The sequence below is a fragment of the Pelodiscus sinensis genome, chromosome 2, assembly GCF_049634645.1.
Source record: "Pelodiscus sinensis isolate JC-2024 chromosome 2, ASM4963464v1, whole genome shotgun sequence".
Taxonomy (NCBI): Eukaryota; Metazoa; Chordata; order Testudines; family Trionychidae; genus Pelodiscus; species Pelodiscus sinensis.
The window spans coordinates 56,167,627-56,186,098 of record NC_134712.1 but is presented as its reverse complement, the minus strand read 5'-3'; the positions used below and the strand labels follow the sequence as shown (position 1 = coordinate 56,186,098).

Genomic DNA, 18,472 nt, shown 5'->3' with positions numbered 1-18,472 from the left:
GGCTGTGCCCACGAAAGCTCATGATACCATCTATGTGTTTTGTTAGTCTATAAAGTGCTACCAGACCATTTGTTGTTTTTTTCATTATTTCTGAGTATCAAAAATAGTGGTGGATGCCTTTCAAAGATGTGGTCCCTGTCCTGGAAGGCTGACATTTTAATAATGGTGTGTCAAAGAAGGCAGGGTTAATTACCAACCAAAACAGGGGAGAAAGGATGAATATTATACCAGCATAGTGGACCTTTGTCACTCTCTGGTGGCTGAATAAAATAAGAGGTTTATAAGTGTGTTACCAGATCAGACCTTTTCTCTGAAGCAGTAGAGCAGGGGTGAGAAACAGAAGGGGCTGGATGTGGCCCCCGGTTGCCTGGATCCGGCTCCCAAGGTTCAGGTCTCCTCCTCCAGCATTGGGGAGCCATGCTGGTGCTGCAGCCCCTCCGTCGCCCCACCGCAGGGATGGCGCACACAAAATCTACTAGCCTGGGGCTCCCTAGCCTCTGGTGTGCGAGGGGAACATGGGGAGTGTCTTTCTCCTTCTCAGTTGGAGGCCACATCAGTGAGGCTCTGTCTAGACTTCAGGCTTCTTTCTGAAGAAGTTTTTCCAGAAGAGATCTTTTGAAAAAACTTCTTCTGAAAGAGTGTCCACACTGCCAAAGCGCACTGAAAAAGCAATCTGCTTTTCCAAAAAATAGCACCCACACTGAACGGACACTATCTCACATTTAAGCTGTGATTGCTATGAACGGAGTGGCCACTAGGGCACCTGTGCTTTTTCCTCTTCCTCTTCTTTCAAAAGAACTCCCTCTTCCCTATCTTCTCTTTCATAGAAAGAGGTTTACCGATGTCAGAAAAACCCCTCTGTTCTTTTGATTTTTTTTTCTAAAGAACGCGATTGCAGTGTGCACATAAGTGAAGTTTTTTTAAGAAAACCAGCCATTTTTCTGAAAAAACTTTGTAGTGTAGACATAGCCTGAGGGTTTGTTTGTTTGTTTCTCACTAGTGTGCAGCCCCCGACTGCTTTTTCTGTAATTCATCGGTCCCTGACCCAAGTAATGTTTCCCATCTCTGCAGTGGAGGATCATGCATTTAGAGCCAGCGTCTCCAGGTTCAGTTCCACAGATGAGTTCAACCAGGGGCTTTGTTACACACAGAGATATGTAAGAGGCCTGTTACTTGGGGAGGTATGTACATGTCCTGATAACTTCGTATGTTTTTAATGTTGTATTTCTTTCCCTCAGTTCTGAGAGGCGATGCAGAAGACATGAGTTTTAGGAGGGATTTGAAGAAGAAGAGGAGAGAGCTGGGTTGGTGAACAGGTTTGTGGAGGGCATTCCATGCATGGGAATGCAGAACGTAGCCCAGACGAAAGCACAAAGATGTTTCTAAGAGAAGTAAATAAGGCCGTGTCCAGACTCAGGGGTTTTTTCGGGAAAAGTAGCCTTTTCCCGAAAAAACTTCCCCTGCGTCCAGACTCAAGCCGCGTTCTTTCGAAATTATTTCGAAAGAACGCGGCTTTTCTTTCGATGGCGGTAAACCTCAATTTACGAGGAAGAACGCCTTCTTTCGAAAGTTCCTCTTTCGAAAGAAGGCGTTCTTCAATGTAAAGAGGCCGTCTTCGAAAGAGAGCATCCAGACTCGCTGGGTGCTCTCTTTCGAAAAAGCGGATTTCTCTTTCGAAAGATCCGCCTGCAGTCTAGACGCGATCTTTCGAAAGAGGCTCTTTCGAAAGATGCTTTCGAAATAGCCTCTTTCGAAAGAAGCCTGCAGTCTAGACATAGCCTAAGAGGAGTAGCAAGACTGCTTTTATCAGCAGAGTAGGGAGAACAGGGCCAACCTAATGCAACCCAGTTCTGTAAATTATTCTGTACAGGAGGCCTGCTACACCTACACACAGCCCCAGTGCATGAAAGTCTACTCTCCGTGGAACAAATTACCAATCAGGCTGTATAAAGTAGGACTTTTAAAACAGGAACAAAAGTTTGAGCTGGATGCACATTGCAATGGTGAACTGGTGAAATCTCTCCAAAAAGAGAGGTACATAATTTAAGTGATGAGAGAGAAGATTCTGGTAGTAACATTGTGGGTGGGCGGGACTGTGGAAAGGCTGTTATAAATAAATAAATAAATAAATAAGGAGAAGATTGCAATAGTCAAGGTGGAAGGTGAATACATAGGGCATGAATGGTCACTGGAAAGAAAGGAAGGAAGCAATATTGTAAAGATTAAGGAGCATAAAGTAAATTTAGCTTTTAAGATGTTAATAATAAATAATATAAGAATAAACTATGAGATCTTTTAAACTAATGACAGATTCTTTGCAACTTGCACATGATTATGGTGGTCCTTTCTGACGTTAAGGTCTATAAATCTATGAGTGTGATAATATTGCCCCTTATTTTTTCCCCTCCCAAAAAAACTTTAATATAACCTTAAAAATGGCAAATTCTTCACTTGTACAAAACAATAATATTTGGTTGATGTTTTATTAAACACATTTAACTGACACCCAAGGAACTTCTGGAATTCCTATCAGAAAAAGTAAAGTTATACATCATTTAGCTGGTAAGATTATCACTTGAAAGCCAGGTTTTTTTCCTCTGTTGCTTTTGTTTTAGCAGTCAGAGAATAATAAACCTTTACATAAGAACATAAGAATGGCCATACTGGGTCAGACCAAAGGTATCCTGTCTTCCCACAGCAGCCAATACCAGATGCTCCAGAGGGAGGGAACACAACAGGTAATCATCACATGATCCCTCAATGTGGTGCTGATGGCAATGCCTTACCAGTGTAGATGCTGGCATTGGAAGCTGGGATGCCAAACTGTGACTCGATGAACTTGGGAATGAAGGTAATAAAAGCAGTAACAATGGCACTCTCAGCTGTGTATGACAAACTCACAAAAAGGAATGTCATGTTGCTTAAGATCCTGACAGCTGCTTGCGGAAGCTCTACAAAATGACAAAAACAACAAACAAATATTATAAATAATGAATGGAAAACAAAAACAAACTGACTTTCTTAGAGATGGACTATAAATAATGGTTTCTGAACATTCAGCCATATTTGCAAAGTGAAACAAAACAATAAAAGTGCATGTATAGTTTGAATTGGAAATACTTTCATTTTGTTCTGCTATCTGAATGTACCCCCTTCTAAGGCCTACTCCAGGCCTGCACAGAACACTTCTGCTTGCAGCAATAGAAGCTTTGGATGGTAGTGCTGAAATAGCAAAAAAGCAGGAAAGTAACAATAGTATTAAATTATTTTAGAATGTCTTTAATGTTTCTTTCATTTAGAAACAATCTACAACTTGTAGTATGTTAACATTTTACTGTAACTTTGCCTAAATAAAAAAAAATTACATTTGGGATCCATGATGACAGGGCCATAATTTAAAAAAATAACCAGCAGGTTATAATATTTAGCTATAGTTGTTGATAACACATGTAGATCTAATATACTGAAAGTTTAAAAAAATAATTTAGAAACTTCATATGAAAGTCCCAGAAGTAAAAAAAAGAAAGTGTATACATAATATACTCCTCGCCCCGAGAGCTCAGCCACAGGGTACCTGCACTCTCTCATTCCCAGAGCCTAGCCTTGGGGCAACCCACCCCGCTTAGACACCCTAACCTTCTCCCCCCACCCCCAGAGAGAGAGAGACAGTCTGATGCTGGATCTTAGGATTGTGCAAAGTTTCCTGAATACCACCGCCTTCCTTCAGGTCATATTGGGAACCACAGCAGTCTGGAACCCTCCATCTCTCTCTTTCCCCTTGGCAGTATCTTGTATTGTAAGCTGGAAAATTGGGCCCTTCTGGGTCCAGCAGTCCCAATGGTAGCCAGCAGCACTGAAGCACCAATTCTGCAGGGAAAAAGAAATTCTGCACAGAATGTTAATTCTGTGCAAATTCTGCACTTGTGCACTTGTGCAGAATTTCCCTAGGAATAACAACAGTATATCAGAGCTAAAAAAAAAACCCCAACATTGTAATTATCTTAAAAACAAGCATTACACAACCATGAAAATCAAAGTTGTGGTTAAAAGAAAACTGAACATGCCAAGATACAGAAATACACAATCCAGGCACCTAAACAACACTAACCCTGACCAATAGTGATACCACATGATAACCATGTAATAATTATTCATGCATTTTAGTATTTATGGCCCCAGATTAGACAAAAGTACTTTTTAAACTATTTTCCCCCTCATAGTGTCTCTAGAGGGCAGAGTTTTCAAGTAACTTTGACTTCAGCTTAACATTTTCTTGTGTGGGAATTTACCCAAACCCAGTGAACACTTTAATGGGTTCTAGATTCAACATACTGAATGGCTGAGTTGGTGTGTTTGTTATAAAGCACAATTTGTGGGCTTTAGTATTTGAAGATCAAATCCTACTCTCCTTGCTCACTTCAGTGGAATCACCTGTATGAGCAAATCGAGATGGATTTAGGCTCTTGTCATTTCAAAATTGGCCAGACTTCAAATCAGCATGTAACCTGTGTGTCTGCACCCAATTTTAATCTCCTCAAGCCCTCCAAAATTCTAGTAAAACAATTATAGATGGAAGGATTTATCAGTTTGATCCAGTTTCAAATGTTTTCTTGCCAGCTTTACAAAGAAAAGTATTAAACTTTAGATATAACATTTGGTGGAAAGAATTAATCCATGAACTGTGCTAAGAAGCTTTCATTTATTTTGAAAAATGAATGCTGAATGGATTAAGCCTGCATCACTATTATTGAACATTTATGATATTGCAATCTCAAAACAGAAAGAAACAAGGTGACATTGGAGTAGGAAGATAATATATCGATGCAAAGGTAAGGAGATGGTCTTACAGTTTCATGACAATGCCAAAAATATATGCATGAACATTTTTGGAAACTAAATTAGAGTGACAAGAACAAAAAGGAAGCATTGCTAAAATCTTATCATGGCTATGTTACAGATTTCATACATAATAAAAGTTTATCATACATTCAAAAGGAAATTAGAGAGAAAATATCCAATGCACTACAATAGCATTAACTCTTAGGCTATGTCTACACTGGTGGGCTCTTGCGCAAGAACCCGCAGAGCATCCACACTGCCCACCTGCTCTTGTGCAAGAAGATTTACAGTACAGCGTCGGAAGACAGGGCTTCTTGCACAAGAGCTACACTCTTTTCTAACAAGTGTAAGCGCTCTTGCACAAAAGGGCAGTGTGGACGCACAGCAGGGGTTTCTTGCACAAGAAAGCCCTATGGCTAAAATGGCCATCAGAGCTTTCTTGCACAAGAGAGCGTCCACACTGCCATGGATGCTCTTGCACAAAAGCACATGGCAGTGTGGATATGTTCTTGCACAAGAACCCTTGCGCAAGATGTTCTTGCGCACAAACCCGCCAGTGTAGACATAGCCTTAGTGTATCTCCCATTCCTCGGTCTGTGGAGGGTTTTTTAAAGGGGGAGGGGACTGTCAGTGTTAATTGTAGACCTAACTGGGCACATTTTTTTAAATAATGTTTGAAAGGCCTCAGATATCACAGCAGAGGATTGGGCTCCCACGAGAAGCCCAGCTGTAAAAGATAACAGCTACTCTTAGGCTGGTGGAGGGGAGCTGTACAGAGAATCCACATGAGATATGGTAGAGGACAAAGAATCCCATTTGCCCCCAAAACCTGAATTAAAAAGGAAGGGAAGCAGAGAGGCAAGCAGATGCACCCAAGAACAGGTGACTGGCAGAATCAGAACTCATATCTCTTAACTCCCCTTCCAGGTGTCTATTGAATTCCTGACATTTGCTATTTTAATGAAAGATCTCAAACGCAAGTCCAGAGTCTGTTTTCCCCGTCTTCTCACTTCTGATGAGTAATATTTGCCCACTATAGAAAACAACACTGAACTCTTTCTAGGTGCAGGACTGAAGTCTGTCGGTAGCAAGATCTAACCTGGCAGTTCTGACACTTTTGGTTTGTGTTCCTCATGTATAAAAGACTTTCAGCATTCTCTTGTGCAAAAGTGATGAGGACAGTATGAAATAGAGGACTGAGAGATGTGTTAACTCCAAAGTTCAGGACTGTCTGGATCCAGGCCCATTTCTATTTTAAACATATAATTTAGAAAGAAAAACAGAGATTATATAATAAATGCATTTAATTGAGGTACCTGAGGGGTTTATTACATGTTTAAACTCAGCATTGTATTTATCTTTTATACTGTGCTACCTGCAGGTTAATTAATCTAATTGCAGAGTATATTTAATTAGGTAATTGCTGAAGGGTATGCAAGCACAGTGCCATGTTATGAAACTATGCAAACTAGATAATAAAAGGAAAACTGAGTTCATCTGTGTTCATAATTTATCAGCTCTTACAGGCTCAAACCTTAATTTCTATATTATACACCTGCCCTGCCCAAGATATTTACATTGTATAGTCCCTTCATATGTTATACCTAATTTTTTCTCTTCTTTATTCCTTTTTTAATTCAGGCTTGGACTCCTCCTTAAGAGTTTAAACTGTGTTTGTTTATTACAGGTTTTGTTGTTGTTTTTGCTTGCAAGAGCTCAGATCGGGTGTGTCTAGACTACATGCCTCCTTCGACGGAGGCATGTAGATTAGCCAGATCGGAAGAGGGAAATGAAGCCGCGATTAAAATAATCGCGGCTTCATTTAAATTTAAATGGCTGCCCCGATCTGCCGATCAGCTGTTTGTCGGCAGATCGGGGGAGTCTGGACGCGATGCCCCGACAAAGAAGCCTTTCTTCATCGACACAGGTAAGCCTGGTTTCACGAGGCTTACCTGTGTCGATGAAGAAAGGCTTCTTTGTCGGGGCATCGCGTCCAGACTCCCCCGATCTGCCGACAAACAGCTGATCGGCAGATCGGGGCAGCCATTTAAATTTAAATGAAGCCGCGATTATTTTAATCGCGGCTTCATTTCCCTCTTCCGATCTGGCTAATCTACATGCCTCCGTCGAAGGAGGCATGTAGTCTAGACACACCCATCCAGAAAAGGGCTTATGCTCCTAACTTCCTCCTTTAGGCACCACTGAGACTCTTAAAGCCCCTGCTCAGATACTGTCTAGTTATGGAAGCTCATAAAATCACCTGATGTTTGTATGTTTTGACATAAAAGTCCACTAAGAATCCACGTGTATGCTGCTGGAGATGTGCACAATGCCTCCATTTAGGCACTGAGAGCTTACTTCACACTTAAGTTTAGCAAGACACTCACACCACCCTGAAAGGCAGATTTTCCCTACCTACCTTGCCTGCAGAGCCAAATCCAATAGGCATTCTCAAAGAGTACCTTTCTCTCAAGTGCCTAACCCTCAGAAGTGAGTTCCTTAAGCGCCAAACTATAGAGTCATACTGTCTCTCTGGTCCAATGCATATTATTTATATAAAGCAGAATGGCTTCAAGAGGAGAGACCCACCTCTCCAATCAGAATATCCCATAGTCCATATATTAGGGCATTCACCTGAGAGCTATGAAACTCATGTTCAAATCCTTTCTCATCAGGCAGAGGAAGGAATTGAAGTAAGTTCTTCTACTTCTTGGCTGAATTCCCTAACCACCGAGCTAAAAAGCCTCTTGGGAAAACACCCATTTTCCCACCCTTAGCTACTTTGTGTAGATTTGGATGTGCATTGCCATCATTTTCAAAAGGAACGGTTTGGACATCTGACTCATTCCTGACTGTGGACCCCAATGTGAGACAATCACCTCCCAGCAGCTCCGACTCAGGTAACTCCTTCAGATTTACAAGGCTTAGGATATGCTCCTCTTCCCATCATCTGTGGTTGGGCAGTGTAGGATGCTCCCTACTCAGCATGTTTGTTTTTGTGGGAGCCCTTTCCTCAACACCTATCTCTTCCAATGCCTTGAGCAGAGGTGGGCAAAAGGGCCTCTGCAGGCCAGACCCGCCCACCAAGCAGGTTGATCTAGCCCACGGGGGGGGGGGGGGGGGGGGATGCACAAAGTTTCCTATGCCCTGCCCCTGCCCTGCAAGGAGCATGTGGCGCTTACAAGTGCCACACGCTCCTGGCAGGGCGAGAGGAGGCTTAGCGTGCTCCCCCGCCCCCAAGCCCTGATTGGCCTGGGGGCCGAAGGAGGAGCATACAAAGTCTCCTCCCACTGCCAGGGGCATGGGCACCTAGGGGGAACCTCGGGGGGGGGGAAGCAGGATCATGGTCTGTGGGTGGGGAAGCAGGAAAGTATCCCCGTTAGCTCAGAAGGTGAATGCCAAGGCAAATGTTTGTGACCAAGGTGACTGTGAGTAACTAAATCCACAGGGTAAATTATGCTCTCCTTCCTTGCCCGTCTCCTCGCCTGACCCTGTACGCAGTGCTGCCAGCTCCATGCTGCCTGAGCCACCGAACCCCAGCAGCCAAGCCCCAACAGCTCGCAGGGGCCAGCACTCCACTTTCTAGCTGTTGGCGAGAGACAGAGTGGCCAAGGGAGATCATCCCCAAGATGCTGCAGAAACTCTGCCATGCAGCTATACTTCACGTGAGTTCTTCCAGGGTCCTAGCAAGTGCTGCATATTCAGAGCCAGCCCAGCTGGGAGCTACTGCCCTTCTCTGTAAAGCGGGTGGGGCAGGAGCAGGAAAGGTGCGGGGGTAGGAGGACTGGCTGTGAGCGAGATAGGCAGTCTGGGGGTGTGGAAGGGGAAGGTGTTAGGGAGGATGGGTGGGTGTAAGAATAGGGGTGTAGGAATGGAGGATGGAGGTGGGGGTAGGGATGGAAGGAGGGGGGTGGGCTCTGGGCCATAGATTATTTCATTAGTGGGTGGGGCAGGAAAGAGAAGGGGTGGGCAGGGGGACTGGCTGGCGATTGAAGGGCACGAGTGGGCGGGATGGGATGAGAGCATTTGGAAAGAGGGGCCCATTCAGGGGGTGTGGTGGGTGGGAGTGGAGAAGGGTGCAAGTGACTTGGGACCATGGCGAGCGCAACCAGGCTAGGTGCAAGATTAACAGGCTCACAGGGTGTGGTGAGTGTAGCGAGCATGGGATGCAGCCCCCCTAGTATACCAGTAATTGTAAGTTTCTTATTTTTCCTCTCTTTGGGTTAAATCTGTCCCAATTCAAAGGCTTGCAGAACGGTTTCTGCATTGCACAAACCCCACTTAAACCTCGTGGTAACCCCATGAGGGTTTAAATGGTGATGATTTCCTCATTCAGGCCTGTTGTCCTTGAGTGAGCTGCACCTTGTTTGAAAAACTATAGTGATTTAAGGCAAATCTTTATATCTTTCTGACCTCCTAAATACAGTGACATTCTTCACTGTTCCACTCTCTCTTGCGGTGAAAATGAAAACTTTTAATACACTGGCCAATACTGGGGCAACTTACTAATGTTTTCAGAGACTAAATACTTTGTGAATTGGTCACTGTACAGTATGTATCACTGTTACATGTAGTCAGGATGAGTATATGAAACAGAAGAAAATATGAAACTACCAGGTTTTATTTTTTCCAGAGTAAGTATCTAGAAGGATCTCTAAAAAATAATTTGCTTTTCTTCTTTTTTGTGGCCAGCTACCTGTACAAACTAAACAAGTCCTTCATCTTAAAATATTGTGTGCTTTAAGAGACTTGGGCAAGTTCATTCTGATGATGAAGATGTTCAACAGGATCTATGCTCATGTTTCCCAGACCTCCTGCTAGCTAATGACAGACTGTCACAGAGCCAGAGAGCTCAGAATTACTTCTGCCAGTGCCATGCCCTTGGTGCCTGAAGAAAGAAATCCAGCTGGATACATCAACTTGTGAAAAAGGTTTTACCTAATAAAAGCCCCTACGGCTGTGTGATTAGCACAAGGCTGGGCAAAATACAGCCCGGGGGATGGATCCGGCCCGCAAAGCCACAGGAGCTGGCCTGCGGACTCCCCCGCCAGGACCCTTAGGCACGCAGATGCCGCGGTTTAAAACCCAGTTCCTGCAACTCTCTGCTCTGCAGGGAGGGGGAGGCAGCTTGCAATCTCCTCCTCCCCCAGCCCAATTCTCACCTCCTATTGGTCAGAAATAACCGGCCAATAAGAACTGACCTCAGCCAATATCTCAGCTCCTATTGGCTGGAAACAGCCAGCCAATCAGAGCTGAGAGATTGGCCTGAGAGGCTGGAGCAGGGCAGGCTTCTTTCCCCATGTGGAATTGAGCCACATGGAGGGAGCAGCCTGCATTTTCAAGTGGGCTCGGGCTTCAGCAGGCAGCCTTGGGGTTGCCAGGTGTACAGTTTTGAACCGGACAGTCTGGTATTTGAGAGTTCTGTCCAGGAAACAAATTGGGAAAACACTAGACATATAAAATGTCTGGTATTTTCTATTTAGGTAAGTTTTATTATTATTAAGAGTATCAGTAGATAGTTGCACACTGCCTGGCTGGTAGACATGCTCACGCTGCATGAGTGTGTCTACCAGCCAGGCAGTACGGCACTACATGGGAGGGGGGGGCATGAGGGAATCCTCGGGGCCGGACTCACACGTGCTTCACTGGGACCATGCACGGGACGGGCAGCACCCCAGGATCTGCATGCACCCGGGTCAGTCCCACTCCCCGCCGGCCGATTCTCTCCTCCCGCCGGCCAGCCCCGCTCCCCCTGATCTTCCCCGGCCAGTCCCACTCCCCCTGACCAGCCCTGCTTCCCGCTGGCCAGTTCTCCCCCCTCCTCCTTCCGCTCTCCCCTGGGCCAGCTCTGCTCCCTACGACCCCCTCCCAGCCAGCCCTGCTTCCCACCGGCCAGCCCTACTCCCATCTCTCCCTCCATCTCTCCTGTCCAGCCCTGCTGCCCCCGCCGGCCACTGTGTCCCCCCCCCCCGATCTTCCCCGGCCAGCCCCACTCCCCTCCCGGCCAGTTCCACCCCCCATCTGAGATCAAGTGTGTCCAGCATTTTTTTTAAGCCACCAGCTAACCCTACGCAGCCTGCCTTGGGGATGCTGTAGCCTACTGGCCCAGAGACACTTAGGTAAACTCCTCCCAGCCAGTGCCTTCCTCTGACACCCCAACCTCTCCTGCACACCAACTCCCTCCCCCACGTCACCATCCAAACCCTCTGCACTCCCTGCCCCGGGTGGCAACTCCCTCCCTGTACCCCCTCTTACACTCCTCCCTCAAGCTAGAATCCTCTCCTGCACCCACACTCCCTCCCTGACCCTACACCCCAATCCCGTGACCCAGGTCACAACCCCCTCCTCCACCCAAACTCCCTCACGGACCCCACACCGTCTCCTGCACCCCAGTCTCTTACTCCATGTGCCCTTCTGCACCCAACCTTCAACCTAGACCCTGCACCCCCTCCACAGAAAAGTGTGGCCCTTGACCACTTACCAAAATCTTGGAGTGGCCCCTCACCAAAAATTATTGCCCACTTCTGGATTGGCAGTTTCCGGAGAAGTAACTGCATCCAGTTATTTGCCTCTGAATCCATTATCTTTTGAGACCCTCTAAATGCACCATTGTGTCCTCACTATTCACCTCTGATTGAGACAGAAAATGAAGGAAGTCCTAAAGAATGTGACTATATGTATCTGTCCTGTTTCCTATGTACATCTGATTAGAACACAGCTGTTTGCTGCTAGGGCAACCAGAATACAACACAATATGGCCCTTTTGGTGTTCCATTGTTTTATCAATTTCCCACAAAAACTAACAGAACTTACAGCTGCTATAACTATTCGCATCTGAGAGCTAGTAAATGCCTTGCAAAGAAATGGGTTGCGGATATGGGTGGAAACACTTTGATACCTTGTCTAATAGCTAAAAGAAATGGTTAAAATAACAGACCATATGTGATCAAAATTCAGAGTTGTCAACAACACTAAGAGCAACTGTAACGTTCAGTCAAGTGCTAACTAGACACCTAGGCTATGTCTACACAGCAAATAAACACCTGCAGCTGACCCAGGTCAGCTGACTCAGGCTCGCAGGGCTTAGGCTCTGGGGCTATAAAATGACGCTGTAGAAATTCAGGCTCCAGCCTCTATACCACACTTTTACTTTTCTACAGAATGAGCCCACATTAGCTGACTTGGGCCAGCTGGAGATGTTTAATTGCTGTGCAGGCACATTTCTAGAGTCCGGAGTTAAAATTCTGTCTAATGACACAAATGACAGAAGCTTTCATGGTCTCTTCATAGTTCCTATTGTGCTAATCAAGAAGCTGCCACAATGTTGGCACATTTGACAGCCATGTCACAGGTACCCAAGATTAGAACAGCAGGGATAGGTCTACACTGCAATGCTATTTTGGGATGCCAAAGTATCCCCAAATAGCTATACCGCATCTTCACAGCAAGCCCGTTATTTCGAAATATAACGGGCTCGCTATTCCGCAAGGAGTAAGGGATATTTTAGAATAGTGGGTTACTTTGAAATTTGGTGCTGTCTACTTACAAAATAAACTATTTCGAAATAAGATCAAAATAAGAAACGCAAATTGTGTAGCTCAAATTGTATATCTTATTTCGAGCTATGGTGCAGTGTAGATGCACCCCAAGAGTATAAAGACCCAGAAGGATTCACAGACCTATAGCAGAAATCTTGTCTTGATCATTCCACATTATGCCTTACATAAGCCTGTGCTATCAACCTCTCTTCCATGAGCTCTGAATTCACTCATTTTTTAAAAAGTGACACACTGCTTTTCTTCTGGTTACATTTCAACAATGCTTAGACTTTACAATAATAGCATTACTAAATAAAATGTAAGCCTAGTATAATTACTGGTGAATCTCTTTGCTTTAGCGAGTATTATTACTATTATTATTATTATTTCCTGACTTCAGAACTTGACAGAAACACATTGCAAATAAACAAAGGGCAACATAATATCAAACTGGCAGAAAATGTATAAAGAATAATAAAATAGTCCACAACTGGTTGCCCCAACATAAGAAAAGATGATGAACAAGGATTGCTTTTCTCATTTTTAAGACCATTACAAGAGAATCACTTTATTCCAATGAGACTAACATGACTTCAGTGAAATGTATATATTTACATTAAAGTTTGTAAAGCCCTCCAAAACTGTGATTATGGAAGTTCTATAACTAACTAACTAACTAAATAAATAAAATAAATAAAAATAGTTATGGTTTAGCCAAGTAGAAAAGTTGTAGAAAAAACTTTTTTTCTTATCTCAGTAGACATTTGTTAAAACAAAGCAAATATGTTAACCTTGATGCAGCTATGTATTAAACACACTGTGATAAAGAAAAAGGAATTCATATTACTACGCTTTCAGCATTCCGCATGCTAATTATAACTGTACTTTGTTATTACAACAATCTATCAAAATGTTTCTCCTCATATGACTATCCATCTCTTTTTAACATCAACAAGTATAATATGGCCTCCATCAAGTTAATGCAGGTCCAGAATATAGCCCTGAGTATGATCTTAAACCCTATTGTACATGTGATCCTTTAAAAATATATACACTTTACCTTTAACATTCTTTCCAAATCCCATAGAAGCAGGAACCGAGCTATCCATTTGTCTTTTGCTGTTTGTTTTCTCTTTCATGACGTCATCATCACTTGAAATATCATCAGAGCTAATCTTTTTCTTCTTCTTTTTATGTCGAGGTGGGAGCTTTTTAGGGAAAGTAAACATTGGGAATATGACAAGGAGCATTGCAATGGCACAAAGAAGGAATCCACTCCACCTAAAGTGAGAAAATACAAGTAACCGTTGAGAGCTGGTGGATTATGTGGAACAAAAATTGCAAAGCATCTTTGTGGCTAGCACCAAGAATAACTAGATAGAAAACCACATTTCGCACTAATGGTTGGAAAACCAGTAAAAATACTGACAGAAGAGCCAAAACAAAACTTGCTCTGTGGTACTGAATGCAAAATGAAATCAAAAGGAGCATCTATTAAAACCAACATCATCATTTAGTTTAATTTTAAAAGCATTCACTGAGAAGGCATCAATTGATATGATAATAATGTCACTTTTGTGCTCTCTGGAATTTGTTGCTTTCAACAATACTGATGAGAGGGCCTTTATTCATTGCTACTTAGCTCAAATTCAAACAAATTCCCACTGAAATTAATGGGAATTTGCTAGATTTAAAAATGGAGGACGAGGCTGGACCTTTGGAGACCCAAGCCCAGGGTCCCCTCAGGCACAGATGGAGCTCTGCTTTCCCTTAGGCAGAAGGTACAGTCAGGCATTTATAGAACAGCACAGCTTTATTCCCCTGGATCACACTGAAGGTGACTTGCAAGTTTGGGGATCAGGGCTAGGTGGCAGTCAGTAGCTGCAGGAATGCAGATCATCCTCTCGGGAGCCAGGCTAAAAAAAAGGCAGGGCCGATAGGGACAATGGGTCATCAGTAGTGCCATTTTCAATTATACCTACTGGCTTAAAAATGCACCACAAATACACCTAAAGTGCAGTGGGAGCAGGGAGGGGAAGGTGTCACCCATCTGCCTGCAGGCTGTGAAATTTCCTGTTCCCTACCTAGGTATTTCCATAAAGTAGTACAAACTACCCGTAAGAAAGGACACCACAATGTGCACCACAAAACTGCTCCAAACTACTGACAGTATGGATCTCAAAAAAATACTGAGGTCTTCAATCCTGATTCTGATTCTTCAGAGCCACTGAAAGCAACAGTGTTACAGCAACATAAAAACAGTGTGAGCGGAGAGTCAGGCCCCTTGACTTCAGATAACTGGCTATTGTGCTGAATTTCACATCTTTGTTCATTACCTGCACCTAGAGACCAGGTACTTGTCACATAAAGACACTGAACCAAATATCATACACTGCATATGGGAAAACAGTCACAAAAGTCAACAAGACTACAGGTTGAATCTTTGAAATCAGGGTCACTCTGGTCTGGCAACAGCTGTTGTCCAGCAGGACCACCTATATTGCTGGCCCAGAGGTCCAGCAGCTGAGAACAGGAGCCGACGAGGGTCAGGAGCACAGCCCCAGCCAGGCCAATGGAAGGGAGCTCAGCCCTGGCCAGAGTCAGAAGTGGAGCCCAGTTGCTGGGGCTGGCACCCGGGAGCAGGGCCAGTGACCAGGAAGGGGAGTGGGGCTGATTGCCAGGATAGGAGCTTTGACCTTTCCTGCTCTAGCAAACTCCCTGACTCAAGACCACTCAGGTCCAAGGGTGCTGAACTATGGAGATCCAACCTGTACTTTGGCCCTCTTTTTGCAATGGAAAGAGAACTACAGGATATACTTTTAAATGGAAGGATTGTGTGCCATGGGAATGGGATCAAGAATGGTTAGAGCAAGGACAAGCCAGATAATAGAAAGCTGTGCTGATAGCTCTCACCATGGGCAGGGAAATTAAATGAAATGATTGAAAGTTTTGGTTAAGTAGTTTGATAGTTGCTAAACAGAAAATCACTCCTTTTGTCTGATAAAATGCATAGAGGGCTACGTCTACACTGGCATAATTTTCCGGAAATGCTTTTAACAGAAAAGTTTTCCGTTAAAAGCATTTTCAGAAAAGCACGTCTAGATTGGCAGGACGCTTTTCCACAAAAGCACTTTTTGCGGAAAAGCGTCTGTGGCCAATCTAGATGCGCTTTTCCGCAAAAAAGCCCCGATCGCCATTTTGGCAATCGGGGCTTTTTTGCGGAAAACAAATCTCTGCTGTCTACACTGGCCCTTTTGCGCAAAAGTTTTTCGGAAAAAGACTTTTGCCCGAACGGGAGCAGCATAGTATTTCCGCAAAAGCACTGACAATCTTACATGAGATCGTCAGTGCTTTTGCGGATATTCAAGTGGCCAATGTAGACAGCTGGCAAGTTTTTCCGCAAAAGCAGATGATTTTGCGGAAAAACTTGCCAGTCTAGACACAGCCAGAGAAGTTTGACTTAGAAACAAGAGTTTTAGGAGGACTAGCCAAGGGCGCCATTTCAGGAAAGCAGAGAGGAGGGGAGGGAGTGCAGCCATGCATATTGGCATGCAGATTGCTTTTCTTCCTGTCCCCCTATCAGGCAGCATGGGGAAAGTACTTGCATTCCAGCATGCCTCTTACTCCTGGCTGGTGAAGGGAGGGGGCAGAGGAGTAAATCACAGAATCCAAGTTCTTTCCCCTCTCTCCCGGATAGAGAGGGGAACAGGATGAAAAGCAAGTGTGAACAGCTGCTGTCCCCCACGCTCCTCCCAACACTCCACCCATGAGGCTAACAGGCACAGTCACAGGCAATAACATCGTTCAGAGCATGGAAATGTAGTGACAATTCCTTTTGGGCTCGCTGAGGCTTCATCTACACTGCAAAGTTTTTGCGCAAAAACTCGCAGAGCGTCCACACCTCAAGCCCATTTTTGTGCAAGAAAATTTACAGTGAATGGACAGAACAGAGAGGTTTTTGCGGTATAGGTATTCCTCTTTCCACGAGGAATAAGCCTTTTTGCACAAGAGCTTTTTTGCCGCTCCAAGCAAAAACATTTTTGGATGCCCCCCCGCCCTTTTTTTGTTGGCTTTTACACGTTTGCACTGTGCAATGTTATGTCTATACTACCAAGTTTTGTCAGCAAAAACTGCCTTTTGGCAACAAAACAGTGAGGCTCTGTCTGCACTGGCATGAATTTCCGGAAATGCTTAAAACAGAATACTATTCCGTTTTCAGTTTTTCCGGAAAAGGAGCGTCTACATTGGCAGGCTGCTTTTCCGGAAAAGCCCTTTTTCCGGAAAAGTGTCTGTAGCCAATGTAGACGCGCTTTTCCGGAAAAGAGCCCCGATCGCCATTTTCGCGATCGGGGCTTTTTTACGGAAAAGACTACTGGGCTGTCTACACGGGCCCTTTTCCGGAACAGTGTTCCAGAATAAGGACTTATGCCCGAGCGGGAGCAGAATAGTTTTTCCGGAATAGCGGCTGATTTTGTACAGTAGAGCGTCGTTGCTTTTCCGGAAATTCAAGGGCCAGTGTAGACAGCTCGCAGCTTATTCCGGAAAAGCGGCTGATTTTCCGGAATAAGTGGCCCAGTGTAGACACAGCCTGAGTGTGTTCACACAGCAATGCAACTTTTGTTAGGAAAAACACCAAGTTTTGGCAACAAAACATTTCCACCCCTACAAGAGACTACAAGTGTTTCCACCCCTACAAGTGTTTTGATCTCTGCTGCCCTGCAGGCATGTACCTTGGGCCCTTTCAAAGCTCTGGGAAGTATCTTGACAGCTGAGTGTTCTCCAAACAGAGCAGCTAAAAGAGCCAATCACTGGAATGCTCCTGTTCTTCCCTGCACTAGGAACACAGAAGCAGGCAGACTGCTGTTGCATGGGAAGGGGGACAAACGCTGTGTTGCTTTGACATTCCTCAGCAGGGAGAGCTCACAGAGCTACTCATGATGCCTCTCCTCAGCAGCTGAGGATGTTGTGGGAGAAGTTGGAGGGAATCTGAAGATGCACAGGGATCAACTCTGCCAACCCACAGTGCATTGCTTAGACTGTCAATGATAATGTGCCCAATGTGGACATGATCTGTCAACAGAGGGAGCAAGTGTGAACACCCTCTAGTAATTTTTGTTGTGTCAACTTTTGCATGTTGACATAGGTTTTGTCAACAAAACTTGGCAGTGTAGACATACCCGAAGTGCTGGATATGTCTTAAGTGCAGCACTGTATGTCATCTTGTACACTGCTTTACATGATCAAAATCAAAGAACTGGACAACAGACAAAAGAGATAAGGAATTTCAGCATTAACACTGCGGAATGAATAGGCAAGTGACATTTATATCAATTAGAACACAGGAAATACAGGCAGTCCCCGAGTTACACGGATCCGACTTATGTTACGAACGGGGCTTTTCTTGCCCTGGAGGACGGGAGCGGCGGGATGCCCAGATGCGCCGCGGTCCGCCGCCCCCGTCCTCCAGGGCGAGAAAAGCTGCTTCCCGTCTCCCTGGTCTGCAGGGAGACAGGGAGCAAAGCCTTGGAGCACGCCTGCAGCGGGACAGCCCAGGCGCGCCTGGACTGTACCGCTGCCCGCGTGCTCTACGGCTTTGCTCCGCGTCTCCCAGGTCAGCAGACCAGGGAGATGGAGCAAAGCCGTGGAGGATTTGGGCGGTCCCGCCACCCCGTCTCCCTGGTCTGCTGGGGGGTGGGGGGGTGCAGCTAGTGCCCCCCCCCCAGCAGACCAGGCTTTTCTTGCCTACCCCTGGGGTAGAGCAGCTGGGGGCTGCCGGGTTGGTCCCGCAGCGCCACTCCAGACCAACCCGGCAGCACCCCAGCTGCTTTGCCCCAGGCGTCCTGATTCAGCCGCTGCTGGTCAGTTTCAGCAGCAGCTGAATCAGGACGCCTGGGGCAGGGCAGCTGGGGTGCTGCTGGGTTGCTCCAGTAGCGCCGAGGAGCCGCGCTACTGGAGCAACCCAGCAGCACCCCAGGTGCTCTGCCCCAGGTGTCCCCAAGTCAGCCGCTGCTGAAACTGACCAGCGGCTGACTACAGGAAGCCTGAGACAGAGTTGCTCTGCCCCAGGCTTCCTGGAATCAGCCGCTGATCAGTTT

The 18,472-nt window shown here is 45.3% G+C and overlaps 1 protein-coding gene across 4 annotated transcripts in view; it reads right to left on the bottom strand.

Annotated features, from left to right (window-relative positions):
- The window catches only part of SLCO5A1 (solute carrier organic anion transporter family member 5A1), a 92,654-nt gene that overhangs the window by 30,840 nt on the left and 43,342 nt on the right, over window positions 1-18,472 (bottom strand). For all 4 annotated transcript variants that reach the window (XM_075920553.1, XM_075920556.1, XM_075920554.1 and 1 more), the window contains 2 exons: window positions 13,438-13,658; window positions 2,787-2,951 (listed from right to left, as the gene is read on the bottom strand). In XM_075920553.1, the coding sequence (XP_075776668.1) occupies window positions 2,787-2,951; window positions 13,438-13,658 (386 nt within the window). The remainder of the gene's footprint in view (window positions 1-2,786; window positions 2,952-13,437; window positions 13,659-18,472) is intronic.